Source organism: Melanostigma gelatinosum, assembly GCF_949748355.1.
Source record: "Melanostigma gelatinosum genome assembly, chromosome: 14".
Lineage (NCBI taxonomy): Eukaryota > Metazoa > Chordata > Actinopteri > Perciformes > Zoarcidae > Melanostigma > Melanostigma gelatinosum.
In genome coordinates this window covers 2,896,234-2,913,621 of record NC_136647.1, presented here as the reverse complement: position 1 = coordinate 2,913,621, position 17,388 = coordinate 2,896,234, and the positions used below count along the sequence as shown (strand labels likewise).

At 49.8% G+C, this 17,388-nt stretch overlaps 1 protein-coding gene across 4 annotated transcripts in view; it reads right to left on the bottom strand.

Moving 5' to 3' along the window:
* Nucleotides 1–760: 760 nt before the first annotated feature.
* fnip1 (folliculin interacting protein 1) overlaps nucleotides 761–17,388 on the bottom strand; it is a 29,218-nt gene continuing 12,590 nt past the window's right edge. Inside the window, exons 3-19 of one of the 4 annotated variants that reach the window (XR_013772577.1) lie at nucleotides 17,240–17,377; nucleotides 16,961–17,061; nucleotides 16,618–16,692; nucleotides 16,179–16,270; nucleotides 14,623–14,706; nucleotides 12,927–12,998; nucleotides 11,682–11,817; nucleotides 8,748–8,949; nucleotides 8,515–8,600; nucleotides 5,584–5,730; nucleotides 4,159–4,328; nucleotides 2,153–3,707; nucleotides 1,915–2,080; nucleotides 1,633–1,833; nucleotides 1,438–1,553; nucleotides 1,007–1,182; nucleotides 761–933 (exon numbers count right to left, since the gene is read on the bottom strand). Coding sequence is in view for 3 of the 4 variants with exons in the window: in XM_079283467.1 (XP_079139593.1) it covers nucleotides 1,104–1,182; nucleotides 1,438–1,553; nucleotides 1,633–1,833; nucleotides 1,915–2,080; nucleotides 2,153–3,707; nucleotides 4,159–4,328; nucleotides 5,584–5,730; nucleotides 8,515–8,600; nucleotides 8,748–8,949; nucleotides 11,682–11,817; nucleotides 12,927–12,998; nucleotides 14,623–14,706; nucleotides 16,179–16,270; nucleotides 16,618–16,692; nucleotides 16,961–17,061; nucleotides 17,240–17,377 (3,420 nt within the window). In the remaining variant the exon portion in view is untranslated. Of the gene's footprint in view, nucleotides 1,183–1,437; nucleotides 1,554–1,632; nucleotides 1,834–1,914; nucleotides 2,081–2,152; nucleotides 3,708–4,158; nucleotides 4,329–5,583; nucleotides 5,731–8,514; nucleotides 8,601–8,747; nucleotides 8,950–11,681; nucleotides 11,818–12,926; nucleotides 12,999–14,622; nucleotides 14,707–16,178; nucleotides 16,271–16,617; nucleotides 16,693–16,960; nucleotides 17,062–17,239; nucleotides 17,378–17,388 lie in introns of all 4 variants that reach the window. The other 3 variants (XM_079283467.1, XM_079283469.1, XM_079283468.1) reach the window with 3 other exon arrangements.

Genomic DNA, 17,388 nt, shown 5'->3' with positions numbered 1-17,388 from the left:
CCATCCACGGTGAGTTCCTCTACTCCTCTCTTTCTGTCGTCGAAGTCGTAAACATCGTAAAAAAGGAGGCTATAAAAGTGTGAAAATATTTCAGCATTTTTTGGTTTTAAAACACGCGGATGAAGCACGTTTTTACAGTAGAAAGACTCTTTTTGTCCCGTAATCACATTCTGATGCGAAAGAAATACGTCTTTGCGACGATGATCCGATGGGAATTTAAAGAACACAGCATGGAGTCCTCACGTCGTCCTCCGATTAAAATAGAATAAATGTGAGTCGGCCACGGACACACGCGGTCTGAGGTAGAGCTGTACCTGTGGTGAGAATGTCAGACACTTTTAGACGTTGAAAAGAAAAGAAAAAATGCTTGTGGATCCAAAGAAAACAAGAAAATTAAATTTGTCGTTGAAATATCTCAGGGGATTTTGGCTTATAAACAAAAACATGAAAATAAGTGAAATAACATAATTGCCGTGAGGCTGATGATGCTCTCGGTGATATTTACCTCAAAGCAATGTTTCACGTGTCGTCCGTTGGGTTTGAGATTGTACAGAGAGGAGAAAAACAAAGAGCAGGAGGAGAAACTAAACCCACGTCAGCCTGTCGACGTCCTTAACGTCTCATTCCTCAACTGGACAAAACTACATGTACAAAGTCTTTGGCTTTTGTGTCCAAAAATAAAAAGAGAGTTTCTGTGTTCAACATTCAAACAGCTGGAGGAGGTCAGGTCAGGTCAGGTCAGGTCAGGCCCCCCCCCCCCCCCGGCTCAGGCCTCGGATGCTAAAGATCCCACTTGAACCATGCTCCGTGGGTCAGGACACCACGTCAGGAGTCACGCTTGTTGTTTTTTTAGTTTTAGGGGGTCCAGAATGGGTGCTCCCCGGGTCTGACGGGGGCTTCCTCGGGTCTGACGGGGGCCCCCTCGGGTCTGGTCTGACGGGGGCCTCCTCGGGTCTGACGGGGGCCCCCTCGGGTCTGGTCTGACGGGGGCCTCCTCGGGTCTGACGGGGGCCCCCTCGGGTCTGGTCTGACGGGGCCTCCTCGGGTCTGACGGGGGTCCCCTCGGGTCTGGTCTGACGGGGGCCTCCTCGGGCTGACGGGGCTCATAGCAGGATCTGGGCCACGTAGGGGGAGTGCGTGCTGGCCACGGCCGCCAACAGGGGGAGGTCGCTGGACTCGATTCTGCAACGAGAGCAAAGAGCAGGATGAGATGAGATCTGCTTCAAATAACAGGAACAAACATGCCAACAGCATGTCCGTCTGCATCGTTTACACCCGTGTTCTCCAGCTAGGCTGTTTCTGAACACACTGCTATTCATCTCAGAGCATTGCTGCCACCTGCTGGTCAGAGCAGTGCGACACCAGTGGCTGGACTTTGGCTGCGTTTGTACGGAAGCAATATGATCTGAATGTTAAGGTTACAGGTGAACTTCTCACCCCAACACCATGCCCAGCTCCTTCACGTGGACTCTCGTCTGGCCCTTCAAATACTCAGCGAGCATCTTGCTCTTGAAGTAGATTTCCTGCAGGCGGTCCTCGAGGTGCATGATACACTGAGGAGGAGAGGAGGCGGTTAGTGAAAGTGTTGACGACTGCACACTGATGAGTGTCTGGCTGAGAGGCGTCCCGTACAAAGTTGGGTGACAGGTTGAGTTTGTAGAGCTGCTGAGTGGACTGCAGCAGGCTGGACACCAGGCTGGACACCAGGACCTCCTTCCCCAGCTTGTTGACGTCCGTGGCTCGTCTCTGACTGCTGGCCACCTGCACCGACCACTTGTCCGTGTCTGCTATAATGCAGACGGCCTCCGCTATGGGCTCATCCAGCACTGGATGCTGCAGAGGAACAGAGCGTCCAATGAGACGCATGCAAAGAGGACGCAAAGAAGGGGGAAGGGGGGGGGGGCAGTCCTTTACCTGAACAGCGTGGGATAACTCGGCCATGAGGCACTGCCGCAGCTTCTCGTCGGTGGGCAACCCATGCAGTACAAAGTCTGGCACGTAGGTGGGGCAGTAGCCTCCGAACAGAGAGCGGCCAAAGTTGGCGATGCTCGGCTTCGAGTAGTTCTCCACCAGCTTCGACCTACAAATCAAAAAACATGAGATGAGATGTGTTTTTGGTTGTTTTCAAATGACGATAGATCGTCCTGCTCACCCCGGGAAGGCCACCAGCACCTCCTCCTGCCAGTCCTCCGTGTCCTCGCTCTCGCTGTCCCCCAGCGCGCTGTCCGAGCTCTCGTTGCGTGGTATCTCCCAGTCGTTGACGGGCGCCGCCTTGCGCTTTTGGTCCTCTTTGCTGTCCGGCGGGACGGGGACAGACGATGGTAGACCCTTGTCAGAGGAATCCGTGGACCCACACCTGCACCTCCTCTGGACGTCGGACAAAGCGTCTCCCTTTCTGCCGGACCCTACGTCTCCGCTGCCTGGAGCTAAACACACACCCAAACCCTGACCCCCCACTGCTCCCGAGGGGTCCAGCAAGGCTTTGTGCGTCCTGTCCGTGGTGCTGGCCTCCACCCGCTTGGCCACGTCGTCTATAGTCCTCGTTTCCACGGGGTTCTCCTGGCTGAAGTACTCGTCAAAATCGTCCACACAGGTCGGTATCCACCGACTGGACACCCGCTGCAGGGCCGGAGCCACCTTGGTCTGTTTGGTTTGGTCCTCCGATGCGCCCGCGTTGCTGGTGGCTGAGTCCGCTCCTCTCTGCGGCGGTTGCTGTTGATAAAGTTGCCCGTGATGGAGAATCTGCTGGTTGAGGTGTTTCTTGTAAACCTCCTCCACCTTCCGTCTGCGGCTCTCCGTGTCCGACTCGGGAGACATGGAGTCGCCGATGAGGAAAGTGACTTTTGTTGCCGGCCCCTCCTCCTCTGTCAGAGTCAGAGCCATAGGCCCCGTCACGGCGTTTACGGGCACCGGCACGGCACCGGTCGGGTTCTTATCCGGGGGCTTCTTGTCGAGAGAGATCTCTAAGGTCCGCGGAGCAGGCACCCCGTCCATCCCAGCCTCCGGCCCACAGTTTGTAACCTCTGTGGTGCCGGGAGCCGGGGATGGACTTGATGAGCGGGTCGTGGGTACGGACGGGACGGTAAGTTTCAGGTTCCCCTTGGTCTCTGAATCCAGCACACAGACCTGCTCCCTGGGGGACGCCGAGCCGACGCGCAGCACCGTCTCCAGCCGGGCCTCGGTGGCCAGCGGGCTGCTGGACTCCCTGCGCGGCTCCCCGGGTTCAGCTGCTTCTGCGGTCCTGATAACAGGGTTGCTACCCTGGCTGAGTCCGGTCTGTAGCACACTGCTCCCAGACCCTTGACTCTCACTGCTGTCCTCCTCCTCATCTTCCTCCTTGGGTGTGTCCCCGGCGCCACACTCCGTGTCCGTGTACGTGCTGCTCTGCAGGCTGTTGTCTGAAGGGTAGCTGCCGTCCTCCGCCTGCCGGCTGTGGGACAGGTAGTCCCCGCTGGGCTTGTGGACGGTGACCAGGACGTAGTCAGACTCCTCCACCTCTCCTTTCCTCAGGGAGGTGGTGATGAGGGAGCCGGGCAGGACGATGGCCTCGTCCTCGGCGCTGTCCAGCATGTGGGTCTCCAGCAGCTCGGAGCAGCGGATGAAGTAGGTGAGGACGTAGAGGAGTCTCTGGACCAGCTCCTGACGGCGGCCCACCACCACCGTCCTGGACAGCCGCACCGGGGACCCGATGGACCCGTACAGGTCTCCTACACACGGTGACGGAAAACATCAGTATTCATGTTTCAGATGCACGAAATAAAAATATTTATTTTAATTGACAAAAGGTTTGTTTAAAGAAATTATTCTTTTTTAACATTTTGCACAATTTGCTGCAGGTTTGCAGTTCTCATCTCTGAACACTAGGTGTCGCCGTGACCTCACTGTCTACACGTCTCCCATGTCACTTGAGGTGAACGTCTGGACTCGACACACTCTGTACATTGATGTCTGTGTATTTATAGAACATCATGACTCGATATATCCGCCTATAAACACGTCAGTAGACAGAAACCAGAGACTTATCACATTTAGTGGCAATCTAAACATGCAATTCTGCTGTTTCCCACAGAAGTATCCAAATGACATGCAGCTCTCACACTGCGTGCGTGTGTGTGTGTGTGTGTGTGTGTGTGTGTGTGTGTGCTGTATTTGCCTCACCTAGCTGTGCCCACAGCGGGTTGTAGGGGTGCGTCTTTGCCAGCATGTCGACGCTCTTGGAGGAGTGTTTCTCGAGGAAGATCTTGATTGGAGGTTGCCCGTTGGGCATGACGGTGGGCACCCAGGCCAGGTGATTGGTCAGGATGGCCGTCAGTAACGCGGGGAGGAATCTGGAGGTATCGGATAATAGGGTTGGTCAGCAGAGAGTGGATTAGAATCCCCCCAAAATAATTGTACTTCCTGGCTGGGTGCACTTTCTCAGACCTTGTTTGGTTAAGAAATACATGGAAAACTTTAGTTTCCTTGCTGGACTGGACACCATAAACATCCTTTGTTTGCAACACGCAACACACACACACACATATACACACACACACATACACACACACATCTATGAGCGTGATTCACTTCTCGGTCCTGACCACACGCATCCACTTCCCTTCCCGTCTCATGACTCAGCACACTGTCATGGTATTGAAGTTCGATCATGTGCTCGAACACCGTCGGTCATCACGGGAGCGCTGACGGGACGCCTTTAGAGAAGACGTGATGTCATCCAGGAGGACGAGTGGTTGACCGGGACATTTAGAGAGCATGAGAAAGTTGAAGGTCTGGAGAGACTAGAACGTGTAGGGAATCACTGGTCGCGGTTAGAAACACACGTAGTCCCTCTGTTCAGTGCACCGACTGCTCCTTTAAATCAGCCGTCCTGAATACGGGGAGCTGTGTTCAATAAAGGCCTCGCCACCAATTCAAATATGTACAATCAGCAGTGGTTTGACGAGGCTTTGTAACGGCAACAATAAGCAATTAGAGACTGGCAGGGACCTTCTCATTCACAGCTCCTCTGAGGCACACCAGTAAATGCAAAGAGGGTGAAACATTCAGTGTGTGTGTGTGTGTGTGTGTGTGTGTGTGAAAGAAAGAACAGACTGTGTGGAAGAGAACAGAATGAATAGTGTGTGTGTGTGTGTGTGTGAACCTGCATGCGTTTCTCTGTTGACACGCTCATCCGGGAAGTACAAGCAAAGAGAGGACGTCGTATGTGTACAGATTGTAAAAACCTCTGAGGCACACTTTGTGATTTCTGAAAATAAATTGAAGTCAATTGAGGGAACCTTGTTTACGTTCTTTGAGCTCACGCCGTTTACACCGAGACTGCATCTAAAGCTTGAACACCTTTTGTATTCCTCATCAGTCGGACCTGCAAAGTCCCGTGACCAGATCAGCTGGAAGTTGATGGCACTTTGAAGTGTTAATATAATATATAATGTGTTTGCGTGTGTTGCGAGCTTGATTCCCGTCTGCGTTCTTAATGGGGATCGATAGGGAGTCTGGTTTCCACAACAGGTGGGTTTGCTGGTGCCGTTGCAAACTCCTGCATCGTTTAAAGACACCCGGAGAGTGACGGGCGGAGGACTCAACTGGTTCTTGGAGGCCTGCTCCATCAGCAGGGACAGCTCCCTCATGAAGTGACCGCAGAGCTGGTTCTTCTCCGACGCTCCGGACATCATCGCCAACCACACGGGCTCGGCCACCCGGGGCATGGTGTACAGGTCGCAGATGGTCATCCTGCAGGTACAGGTAGGGCAAGGGGGGGGGGGGGGGGGGGGGGGGGGGCGAATGAGAGGGAAGGGGGAGAAAACAGACAGAGGGAGGACAGACTCGTTATTGTCTCTCGGGGTAAACAAAAGAGATCTCAGTTCACAGAGCTTCGCTGTCTGCGCTGGGAGACCCTGGCTGTGTGTGTGTGTGTGTGTGAGACGAACTTGCGCGCACACACACACACGCATGTACAGTGCGCTTGTGTGTATATCTATCTGTATGTGGCTCAGTTGGAGTTTCCATGGAGGAGGGCCGTGTTGGTGAGCACGTCTCGGCTGGAGGCCAAGCGTCCACACGGGGGGCAGAGGGGGAATCTCTGCAGCCCGAGGAATGTGGCGAGTCGGGCGGTTTTTATGACCGCAGCTGCTAGATTCTGGTGGTTTTTCTCAAATGCCAAACTGTAGAGATCTGAGGCACGGAGGAGTCACAGCCTCCAGACTCTGGAAAGAGATGCTGTTGCACATCAGGCCGGCCTCCACACTGCCTGTTGTAAATACAGAGCTGCTCTTCTCTTTTGGCTTGTTTTGAATGGTTTTACGTTGTTATTTGTATATTTTGATCTTATGGTTTTACATTATTATCCTCCTCCTCGTTACTGTGGTTATTATCATTATAACAATCGTTATGTTGCTGTTTTACTGTTCTGTTTTTGTTATATTCAACTGTGGAAATACGTTTTATCAGCTTATTCTGTGTGAACACATTATATATTATATTAACACTTAAAAGTGATGAGGAATACAAAAGGTGTTCAAGCTTTAGATGTAGTCTCGGTGTAAACAAGGTTCCCTCACAGCCTCTGAGCGCTAAAGACCCCGGTGAGAGAGGTGAGAGGAGACGTGGACCGGCTGCACGCTGAGAGAAAACACAGGTGTCGCAGTGAATGTGACCTTCACCGGTTCCCCAGTATTCAAGCTATTTCAGGTCCACGTATTTGTCCAAAGAAAACACTCCGCGAAAAGAAGAACTAATGAACTGCATTGCAACATAGTCACTGTTGCAAGTTTTGGTGTTGTAACCCTGAAACCTGCTGATTAAAATCAACACAATGACTGCGGCAGTGTACTTGAAAGCAGCTTACATGTGACGCAGAAACGCATCTTTAGTTTGATTAAATGTTGAGTTTCTGTCGCCGTCTCGCTTTCTCTCCCTTCAAGACATAAATCGTTCATCGAGCGCATAAGAAACGCAAGACTCCAGATGAGATTTTGCATGGATTAGTTATTTAAAAGAGTTAATAAATCACTGATTAATCATTAACAAACTTGGTACAGAGTTGCTATAGCAGGGTGAATCAGGACGGACAGGACGTCACTCGTACGTGATTGGGGCCGCAGCATCGAATGGCCCGACGATGCTTTCTTCATTCCTGCGTTATAAGCGGGTCGACTTGTCCGCGGCCTTTTACAGCCACACTTGACCCCACCGGGTCTGCTGATGAGTGGGAGGACTCCGCCTCTCTGCAGCAGCTGTTCAGGTGAACTTTAAAGAGCCGGGATGTGACACGAACCTGGAACCTGCTGCCGACTCGTCCACGAGCTGCGTTTTCTTTCGACGATTCAAAGAGCGGCATCCTACGAGCCGCTGCACGAGGATGCGTTGGCTAAAATGGGAACTAAGACTCTGAACACTGCAGTATTAAGTGCTTCTGCCTCGCTGATCTTCATCCAACCACAAAAGCCTAACATAACCCCAAATATGCTGGAGTGACTTTGATGCACACATGCCTCTGCTAAGTCTGCAGGTCCACCCTCCAACTACGTCAGACCAGAGTCTCCCTCAGCCTCCGCGAAGACATTTCTTCCACTTTCCTTCCGTCATGTTCCATGAAGTCAAAACCTCTGAATGGCAAAGGTGGCTGCGCTTATATATAGCTGCCGTCTGAAGGTGAGATTTGACAGATATTTGTTTGCGCCTCGTTGCTCCTGCGGGCACTCGCACATGATTTACGATTCTGGTGCGTGTGGCCGGTGTCTGAGGTAGTGGGTTGCCAATCCGGAGGCTTGAGTTGCCGTGGCCGGCTGCCAGCAGGCATATGCAGCGATGAGGGGACCTCTGCCTGCCAGCTAGTGTGTGTGTGTGTGGGGGGGGGGGCAAGTGAAAGTAGTGGTGGAGACAGGCATGCGTACACACACACATACTTAAAACAAGTTTGTGTGTTTTGTCAGTCCCAAACACGGACGCAGTACTGACAAGCCCGTCACACACAAGCACAACCTTAGAACCTAAATCAGGAAGATTTTAAGATTTCATATTTTCATAACACAAAGAAAATTATGAAATCGTTGTTGGAACTGCCGTTTCTGGTAAAACTAAAGAAAGCGTTGTCTTCATACAGGGTAGTTGCGGCGCAGAGTTGAGAAGTAACCGGTAGAAAATAAGCTTCCCTAAACACAACCAAAAAAGCCCTAACGCAAGAACTCCCAGCATGCACTGCAGTCACAATGCAACATCTGTGGTGTGCTCACGACAGGTAGGGAACTGTGAGTTCCTCCTTTTCTCTCACTGGGGTTAGTAAACGTGTTACTAATTAGCTTTTAAAATAATCGGTGCTCAGGCCTCATGTATAAAGAGATAAAGTCTGTGATGTGACATTGTCTCCATAAACACCCTGAAAAAGGTCAGCTATGCCGTGATGTGCAATCAACAAAAGCGCCAGTGTTTGCAAGTTCAGTCGTGAGCGCAATGAGGAAGAAAGAAAAATGAATTATGTCATGTTATTGTCTGAGAGAATGCGAGCCGTTGCCCAACCTGAACTCGTTGAGTCCGTCCACCATCCGGCTGTAAGCCAAGGCCCTCTGGCTGGCGTCCGCTGACCGCCGACTCATCTTCATGGCCTCGAGAGGGACACAACACACACACATTGAGTTACAGAAGACATCCAGAGCTTTGACAGACGGCAGTAAACAACCACAGGTCGGACCTTTGACTCATGACCTCACTGCCAAGCTCATCTTCAGTGTGAACAAAGGCATGAAAGTCACCTGTTCGATGGCGCTCTTGAGTTTGTTCATGTGGCTTTCAAAGAGAGGGAAGTGGGAGAAGAAGAAATCCTGGAAGCGGCTGTTCTCCTCGGCGTTGGGCGACAGCGTGAAGATGACCCCGATGGCGATCTTCTTCTTCCGGGCCACGCCGAGGCTCGGCACGCCGCTTTCGTCGGACATGTTGAAGCTCTCCTCCACCGACCTGATCGGGACACACGAAGGAGCTCAACTTCAAAGACAACGTCATAATCCTGATTTATGTGCCCAAATGTTTACTCGACATGAGAGTCTTGGTAAAGTCGTATCCTGCCTCACAACACCAATTAGAATACTGCTCAGGGTTTCCTTTGGTTAAGTGTCTTTCTTGTACTTTTGCACCTCTTTGTGTCACTCCATAAATCAGAAAACTCGGTCAACAGCCAAAAAATAACAATTTCCTCCATGTTTTTATTACTAAAACGTTGTATAAATGAGCGTGAGAGTGATGTGTGAACAAACCTCTCTGTGTGAACCTTCAGCACACAGAGCGGAATGAACGAGTGAAGTTTGGTGAATGTAAGAGCTGCTGAAGTGGAGATTTATCATCAGAGTCTGAGAACAAACTCATTGAGAGGAAACGTCTTCAAGAGACGTTTAGTTACATTACAGACATTCAGAGACTCTACAGGTGAATATTCACCACTTCATCACTCACATGAAGAAGACTACAGGTGAATATTCACCACTTCATCACTCACATGAAGAAGACTAAAGGTGAATATTCACCACTTCATCACTCACATGAAGAAGACTACAGGTGAATATTCACCACTTCATCACTCACATGAAGAAGACTACAGGTGAATATTCACCACTTCATCACTCACATGAAGAAGACTACAGGTGAATATTCACCACTTCATCACTCACATGAAGAAGACTACAGGTGAATATTCACCACTTCATCACTCACATGAAGAAGACTACAGGTGAATATTCACCACTTCATCACTCACATGAAGAAGACTACAGGTGAATATTCACCACTTCATCACTCACATGAAGAAGACTACAGGTGAATATTCACCACTTCATCACTCACATGAAGAAGACTACAGGTGAATATTCACCACTTCATCACTCACATGAAGAAGACTACAGGTGAATATTCACCACTTCATCACTCACATGAAGAAGACTACAGGTGAATATTCACCACTTCATCACTCACATGAAGAAGACTACAGGTGAATATTCACCACTTCATCACTCACGTGAAGAAGACTACAGGTGAATATTCACCACTTCATCACTCACATGAAGAGACTCTACAGGTGAATATTCACCACTTCATCACTCACATGAAGAAGACTACAGGTGAATATTCACCACTTCATCACTCACATGAAGAAGACTACAGGTGAATATTCACCACTTCATCACTCACATGAAGAAGACTACAGGTGAATATTCACCACTTCATCACTCACATGAAGAAGACTACAGGTGAATATTCACCACTTCATCACTCACATGAAGAAGACTACAGGTGAATATTCACCACTTCATCACTCACATGAAGAAGACTACAGGTGAATATTCACCACTTCATCACTCACATGAAGAAGACTACAGGTGAATATTCACCACTTCATCACTCACATGAAGAAGACTATAGGTGAATATTCACCACTTCATCACTCACATGAAGAGACTCTACAGGTGAATATTCACCACTTCATCACTCACATGAAGAAGACTACAGGTGAATAGAGTCACAACATGAACTCAGATATCACCATGAAACTTCACCACTTCATCACTCACATGAAGAAGACGGTTTTATGTATTACAAGTTTTATGAAATGTTATGTTTAAAGATGCAAATGAGGCATTATGTAATGGTAACGTTTGGTGAATTTAGGAGAAATCTACAGACGCAAATAAACAAAGTAGTAAAATAAACATCTAAATGTGCATTTAGGATGCTTTCTCTCCACTAGTCCGATAGTAAACATGTTATGGAAGCAAAATAGCACAAAATCTCAAAATCACCAATGAACCAAAAGCATGTTTTTGCCTCTAGTGACTCTCCAGCAGCAGAAACAAACACTTGGGCACTTCAGTTTAGCAAAGAAAACACGTCAAATGATTTGTAATCTGAGCTCTTTTACTGCTGCAGCTGGTAAACAAGGCGCTTTGGTGCACCGGGAAGATTAGAGCACTCAGAGGCTGACAGCTGCATTTACAGTGACGGGCCAACATAGCATCCTGTCTGGTCACAGCTCTCTCTCTGCGTGTGTGTGTGTGTGTGTGTGTGTGTCCAGCTGCCTGCTGGATTCACAGGAAGTCCTGGCAGGATAAACTCTATAGAAGCCCGTCAGAGGCCATAGACATGGAGGTAAAAAGGGCGACTGGGACGGACTGCTAAGTGTGTGTTTGGGAAGTCGTGCAGAGTTTAAACACGTCTCTCTCTCTCCAAGTGTGCACACAATCACTGTACAATGTGTTCGTGGAAGCACCTCGCATAGATGTGTGTGCATCTAAATCAGTGAAAACCCAGAGTATCGATAAGTGTGGCTTCATTTCCCTCCAGCAGATGTCGAGAACTCTCTTTGTCTCAAATGTAATAAAAGCCTCACAAGTAAAGAAGGAAACAGCAGCAGTTCATCACAACATGTGACCAACGAGAGAACATCAGTCTGTGGAGCAGCCGTCCGTCCTCGTCCACGGAACAGGATAATAAATGAAAGACAATCACTCAGATAATTGTTTCGCTGTGATTAAAGATTTTGGAACTTTTTGTATTGCTGCTCAAGAAAGACTATTTGTTTACCAACAACAACAACAAACCAATGTTGATTCCTTTCCTGTTTTCTCACAAAATAATCATAAAGAACCGATAAGAGTATCGATGGAGAACCGAACAGATCAGCATGTTTGAATGCATCTCACCATCGGGGGAAGACGCCATTTTCCAGGCTGGTGGTCTGGCTGCGGAGCCATCGGCGCTGGTAGCTGGACGCACAGCTGCTGGTCAGGGAGGAGCCAGGAGACGGGAAGGGAGTGATCAACAGGCTGCTCAGAGAGGCTGGAGGAGGTCAGGTGGGAGGAGAGGACGGCGGGAGGAGAAATGAAAAGGGAAAAGAGAACAGATGAAGGGATTGGTGGGTGACAGAAGAGAGGGCAAGAAGGACAAGAGTGAGTCAGACGACGAGTGCGTGGGGTTACTCATTGTACACACACACACACACACACACACACACACAGAAATCTGGAGGACAATACGTGTTCTTACTAAGACAAAGAACAAACATCTAAAGCGCAAAAAAACTAAATCTTTCTCGCTAATTACCGTGACTGCTTTCTTAAGAGATCTAATATCAGTGAGCCTGCTAGCAGTCACATGCTGCAGTATGTTGGGCAACCTGGCTTTACACCCGGCTTGACATTTCAATGACAACACACACGTATATATATATATATATATATATATATATACACACATACATACACACACACAAACACAAACACAGGATACAAGCTCTGATCACGGGGTATTTACAGCCCAGGCAGCTCGCACCGACCAACCATTTTAGATGTGAAGTGTGTGTGTGTGTGGGGAGATAAAGAGAACTTCACGGGGTGAGCGTATATGCGTGTGTGACGTATGCGCTATAGGAGCTTTATGTATTTTGTGTGCGTCACACACTCGTCTACAGGACTCTCCCGCCCAACAGCAGTGGGGAGGCGGAGAGAGGAGATGAGAGGACGAGGCTCGAATTAGAAGCTCATTTACTCGTGGCGGGTTTTCAGAGCCGCTATATTTAATCCTCTGCATGTGACCCGGGGTTTGCGCAGAAAGCACAGTTCCCCTCATACCAGTCATGCCAGTGGGGCATGGTGGTGCCCCCCCACTCGGGAGGGGGAAGTTTCCATAGCACGAGGTTTTCCAGACCCTAAAGGCCCAGAAAGCTCCTCCAGCGTCTTCCACCTCTGCATCCTATTTTTGTATGTGGTTTTAGGTCAATGTTAAAAAGTAGGAGACACAAAATAGTCTATTTATTTCCTCACTTGTCTGTTCTTGACAGGACTAAAATGTAAACCCTATTCAGCGCTGGGCGGTGGGGCTGAAAGCTCGCCCAGCTGTGCAGAGTGTAGGTCAATCCAGGCTTTTGGCTCCTCGTCTCGTTAACTTACCCGACCGGGCGATGCCGCTGTCCCTCTCGTCGTGAAGCCCTCGGCCTGGCATGTCCATGGGGTGACTGTGGCCTGGAGGAAGGGAGGAGGGAGAACGGAGAGAGAGAGGAAGTGAAGGGTTGGGTTGTGGGTAAAGGAAAGGAGTTAAGAGAGAGGACAGATGGAGACAAAGAAACAGAAAAGAGAGATTCAAGGGGATGAAGTTAGATGAAGAGAAAGAAGGAAAGGAAGACGAAAGGGACACAACATGTGAGAAACACATAATGTACTCATGTACCAGGGATGCTGAGGATGCTCTTGTACCTCAAACAAATACAGAAGCTAAAGCTTTTGGAGGCTTCACCTCCTCAGCATCCACGTGTGAGCTACAGAAAGAAAACCTTGTTTGACTAATATCTACGGTTCTCATGCTGTTAGTGCGACAACCAACGCAAATAGAGCATAAAGCGCTACTTTAGTAACAGGCCGTCATCTTCAGCAGCTGCTACAGCTTTGATGCTACTTTGTGCCACAGAGATGGATGTTTGCTCGCTCCCAAGTGTCCTTCTCGACAATACGTTGGCGTGAAAACGGGACAAACGGTCAACACTTCTTCATGGCGGAGAGGTGTGAAAACTACAAAACGTACATTTCGATCTCTGGCTGAGATGATTAATGAGGATTGTGGGTAGTCTGCAGGGTGAGAGACAAGGAGGGAGGAAGTACCACTCAGTACTTCTGTCAAAATGCCCTCTGATCAGCATGTTGCAATGAATGATGGGGGTTTGAGTTTAATGTAGTTCATTATTCTGTTGCTGCACTCAGACGGAGCTTGTGCTGCAGGCTGTAAAGAGAAGTTCTCTCAGTGCGAGAGACGGCCAAGGGTTCCCCACTGTGCCCTCCCCCATACTGTGTGCAGCTTCGGGAAGTAGTTTAAATACAGCAGAGAAAGTGGAACACTGAGTCACCATTTCCTTTTCCTACTGCCAAGGTGCCCTTTAGCAAGGCATTTCCCCAGCAGCTGCTCAGATGGAGCGAGCTACGTGACCCACGGAGGGTTGTGCAACTGTGAATTTTTACGGCGTCATTAAAAAAAGGTTGATAAGGAGGAAAACTTACAACAGCACAGCCCAAAACAGTGAACCCGTTGTTATAGTCGATGGTTAAAACGCACTTAAAGCCGAAAGCATCACAGTGAAGACGAGTCAGTGAAGTATGTGAGGAACACAGAGTTACAGTGAGACAGCTAAAACGTAGACGACAGACACCGACACCAGAGAGAACCCATGCACACCCAGTCTGTGCGCCACACACCTGCAGCACCGGGTCAGATAGTTACGGCAGACATTTTAGTTTGAGAAAACTTTGTGGATGACAATACGATTCAGATAAGAGATGGAGCACAAGGTGTTTGAAGCAGTAAATATACTGTAACCTCTGTGAGCGGCACTTTGTGTTTGTTTTCACTTCTAATTGGTGCCACTTGGATTTGAATCAAAATGTTCTTGAAGAACAGCGTCTGCAGCTTCTATCTGACCCGGGGTATTTACAGATGTGCCGTGGTACTGCATGCTACGGCTACTGCTACCCCTTCTGGTGGAGGAATCGCCACACAGGCATGCAGCCGCCGAGCATCACGGCCTGTACTAACACGACTACACACACACACAAGCATGCAACTGGCACACATCAGTCAGGGCCAGTTTTAAGCGCCAACCTGAAAAGAAAGATGCGCTCTTGATGAGGCGCAGAGGGCCCTGTTCAGAGAAGGCCCGTCGCGGGCTGCAGAGCTGAGAAAATCCTGCGCAGCACAAACAACGAAAAAAAAAGGAAGAAGAAAGACAAAAAAAACAACATGAACCGTGGTTAGTGAATGAGTAAGGAGGAGGAAAGATGGCTGCCTCCTGCCGCAGGACCATTGTGTCGTGAACGACTTCGTTACAGGAGGTTTTTAGTCTGGAATGAAACAATGGCCGTCATCACTCACAGAAAACACAGCTGATCAAACGAATGCATTACGACAGACTTTACTTCTGAGGTCTTTTCTGTGAGGATGACAGAGAAAACGCACAAAAGGATAGAATTTGCCAACAGTTCATCTTCTTTAAAATATTCCTCTTCCCATTCGGAGCCAGACTTAAGGAGTTTGGTGTATTTCTTTGGGATACAGTAGATTAGTTTCACCACGAGTGACGAGGAGAGTCGCCACGAGATTCAGGGATATGCTGCTGCTTGTTTAACAAGTTTAATATGCATGTGTGCCGAGAAAGCTTCTGCTTGCGAGGCCAGTTCTGAACTTCCTCCAACTGCTCACGAGGTTTGTGAAAGGGGAGAGCTGAGGGAGAGCTGAGGGAGAGCTGGGGGACAGCTGGGGGAGAGCTGAGGGAGAGCTGAGGGAGGGCTGAGGGACAGCTGGGGGACAGCTGGGGGAGAGCTGGGGGAGAGCTGAGGGAGAGCTGGGGGAGAGCTGAGGGAGAGCTGAGGGAGGGCTGAGGGAGGGCTGAGAGAGAGCTGAGGGACAGCTGGGGGACAGCTGGGGGAGAGCTGAGGGACAGCTGGGGGAGAGCTGGGGGACAGCTGGGGGACAGCTGGGGGAGAGCTGGGGGAGAGCTGGGGGAGAGCTGGGGGAGAGCTGGGGGAGAGCTGGGGGAGAGCTGGGGGAGAGCTGGGGGAGGGCTGAGGGAGAGCTGAGGGAGGGCTGGGGGAGAGCTGGGGGAGAGCTGGGAGAGAGCTGGGAGAGAGCTGGGGGAGAGCTGGGGGAGAGCTGGGGGAGAGCTGGGGGAGAGCTGGGGGAGGGCTGGGGGAGGGCTGGGGAGGGCTGAGGGAGAGCTGAGGGAGGGCTGGGGAGAGCTGGGGGAGAGCTGGGAGAGAGCTGGGAGAGAGCTGGGGGAGAGCTGGGGGAGAGCTGGGGGAGAGCTGGGGGAGAGCTGGGGGAGAGCTGGGGGAGAGCTGGGGGAGAGCTGCTGGCAGAGTCTATCCAGCCTGGTCTGTATTCAAGCGAGGAACAAAATCTGCTGATTCCTCACAGTTCTACGAAAAAGCACTTTAACTGTGGCAACTCAACAACGAGATGAAAGTCGAGTCGCCCTTTGGTTTTAAGCTGTAAATGTTGATTTCATGCAGCAGATATTTCTCTATTAAGTTGTTTGGAGGCAACATAAGAAACTAAAAAAAGATTGACATTTCAGCCACTTTCTACTCAAAATTCACAAGTGGACTGTGATTGGTGGCTGGAGAAGGATCTGATGTGGCACTATGCGTTCCCATTGTTACCTATGTTCCCCAGGAGTCTGTTGGGCCCCGTGTTTTGATCGGGCCTCAGGGTGTTGCCGTCCTGTCCAATGAACTCTAGGCTGTCCTGTAACCTGCACATCATCACAAACAGGAATCACAGTTAGGATGATTGTACAACATGTACCTGAAAACCCAATTAAACTGTACATGTACAATGTGTGCATGTTTTTGACATATATTCAAAGTTGACTGGTAGGGCACACGGTCTGTATGAGACTATTGAGAGAACAGCTCGACGAAGAGACACAGACAGTATATCAGTGGTGGACATAAACACCAGGAACAGACAAGAATGTAGACGGATGGAGAGAGAGAGAGATGAGAAGATGCCGGCTCATGGAAGAAGCAGTCATAGGAATCAGAGCGAGACGCGTGTGTGCGCTGATAAGCGTGTGTGTGTGTGTGTGCGTGTGCTTACGTGTTGAGGCTGCCGTACACGCTGCCTCCCATCCTGGCGGTGAAGACCTTACTCAGCATCAGCTGAGGTGGCGATCTGATACAACGACAGCACGGGGACAAAGATCATCAGCATGTGTGTATCAGTGTGTATCGGTTCATGTGCAACCTTTGTGCGTCGGTCACACACGACCTCGTTTCTCTCTTCTTCTACCAAAAAGGAAATCTAGTCCTAAAAGCAAATATAATGTCAAAGCAAATGGGATTCTTCTGGCTTTTCCCTGCAGAGTTTTCATCTCAAAGTCTGTCTTAATATGTGAGGATTAAACCCACTGATGATGACCACTGATCCTTATTCTCGTTACCTGATCTGGTGGATCTTTAGCGTGGAACCTTTGTAGCTCATAGCCACGGAGCCAAACATCATTTCCCCCAACATCACCACATCGGACGAACACCTCGAACCCTGGAGAAGAGAGGAGGAGCCAAGAGCTTCAAATCAACACAGTGAACCCAAGATGTTCTTCTTTAACTGAGGCACTCCTGTGCCCGATTATGCGGATGTGAACGTGTGACAACACGTATAAATAACTGCGAGGGAGTAAATTTTTTAATTGAGCATACAAGTAGAAGGTAAGTGTCACCTGGAAGCGGATGCCCTGCTCCTTGGTCTCCTTGGTTTCCGAGGTGCAGGAGGAGGAGCTGTCCAGGGAGCTGCTGCTGCCTCCAGTCGGACGGAGCTGGCAGCATTTCCCGAACATCTTGGCCTGGCCCTCAGTGCTCTACAGGAATA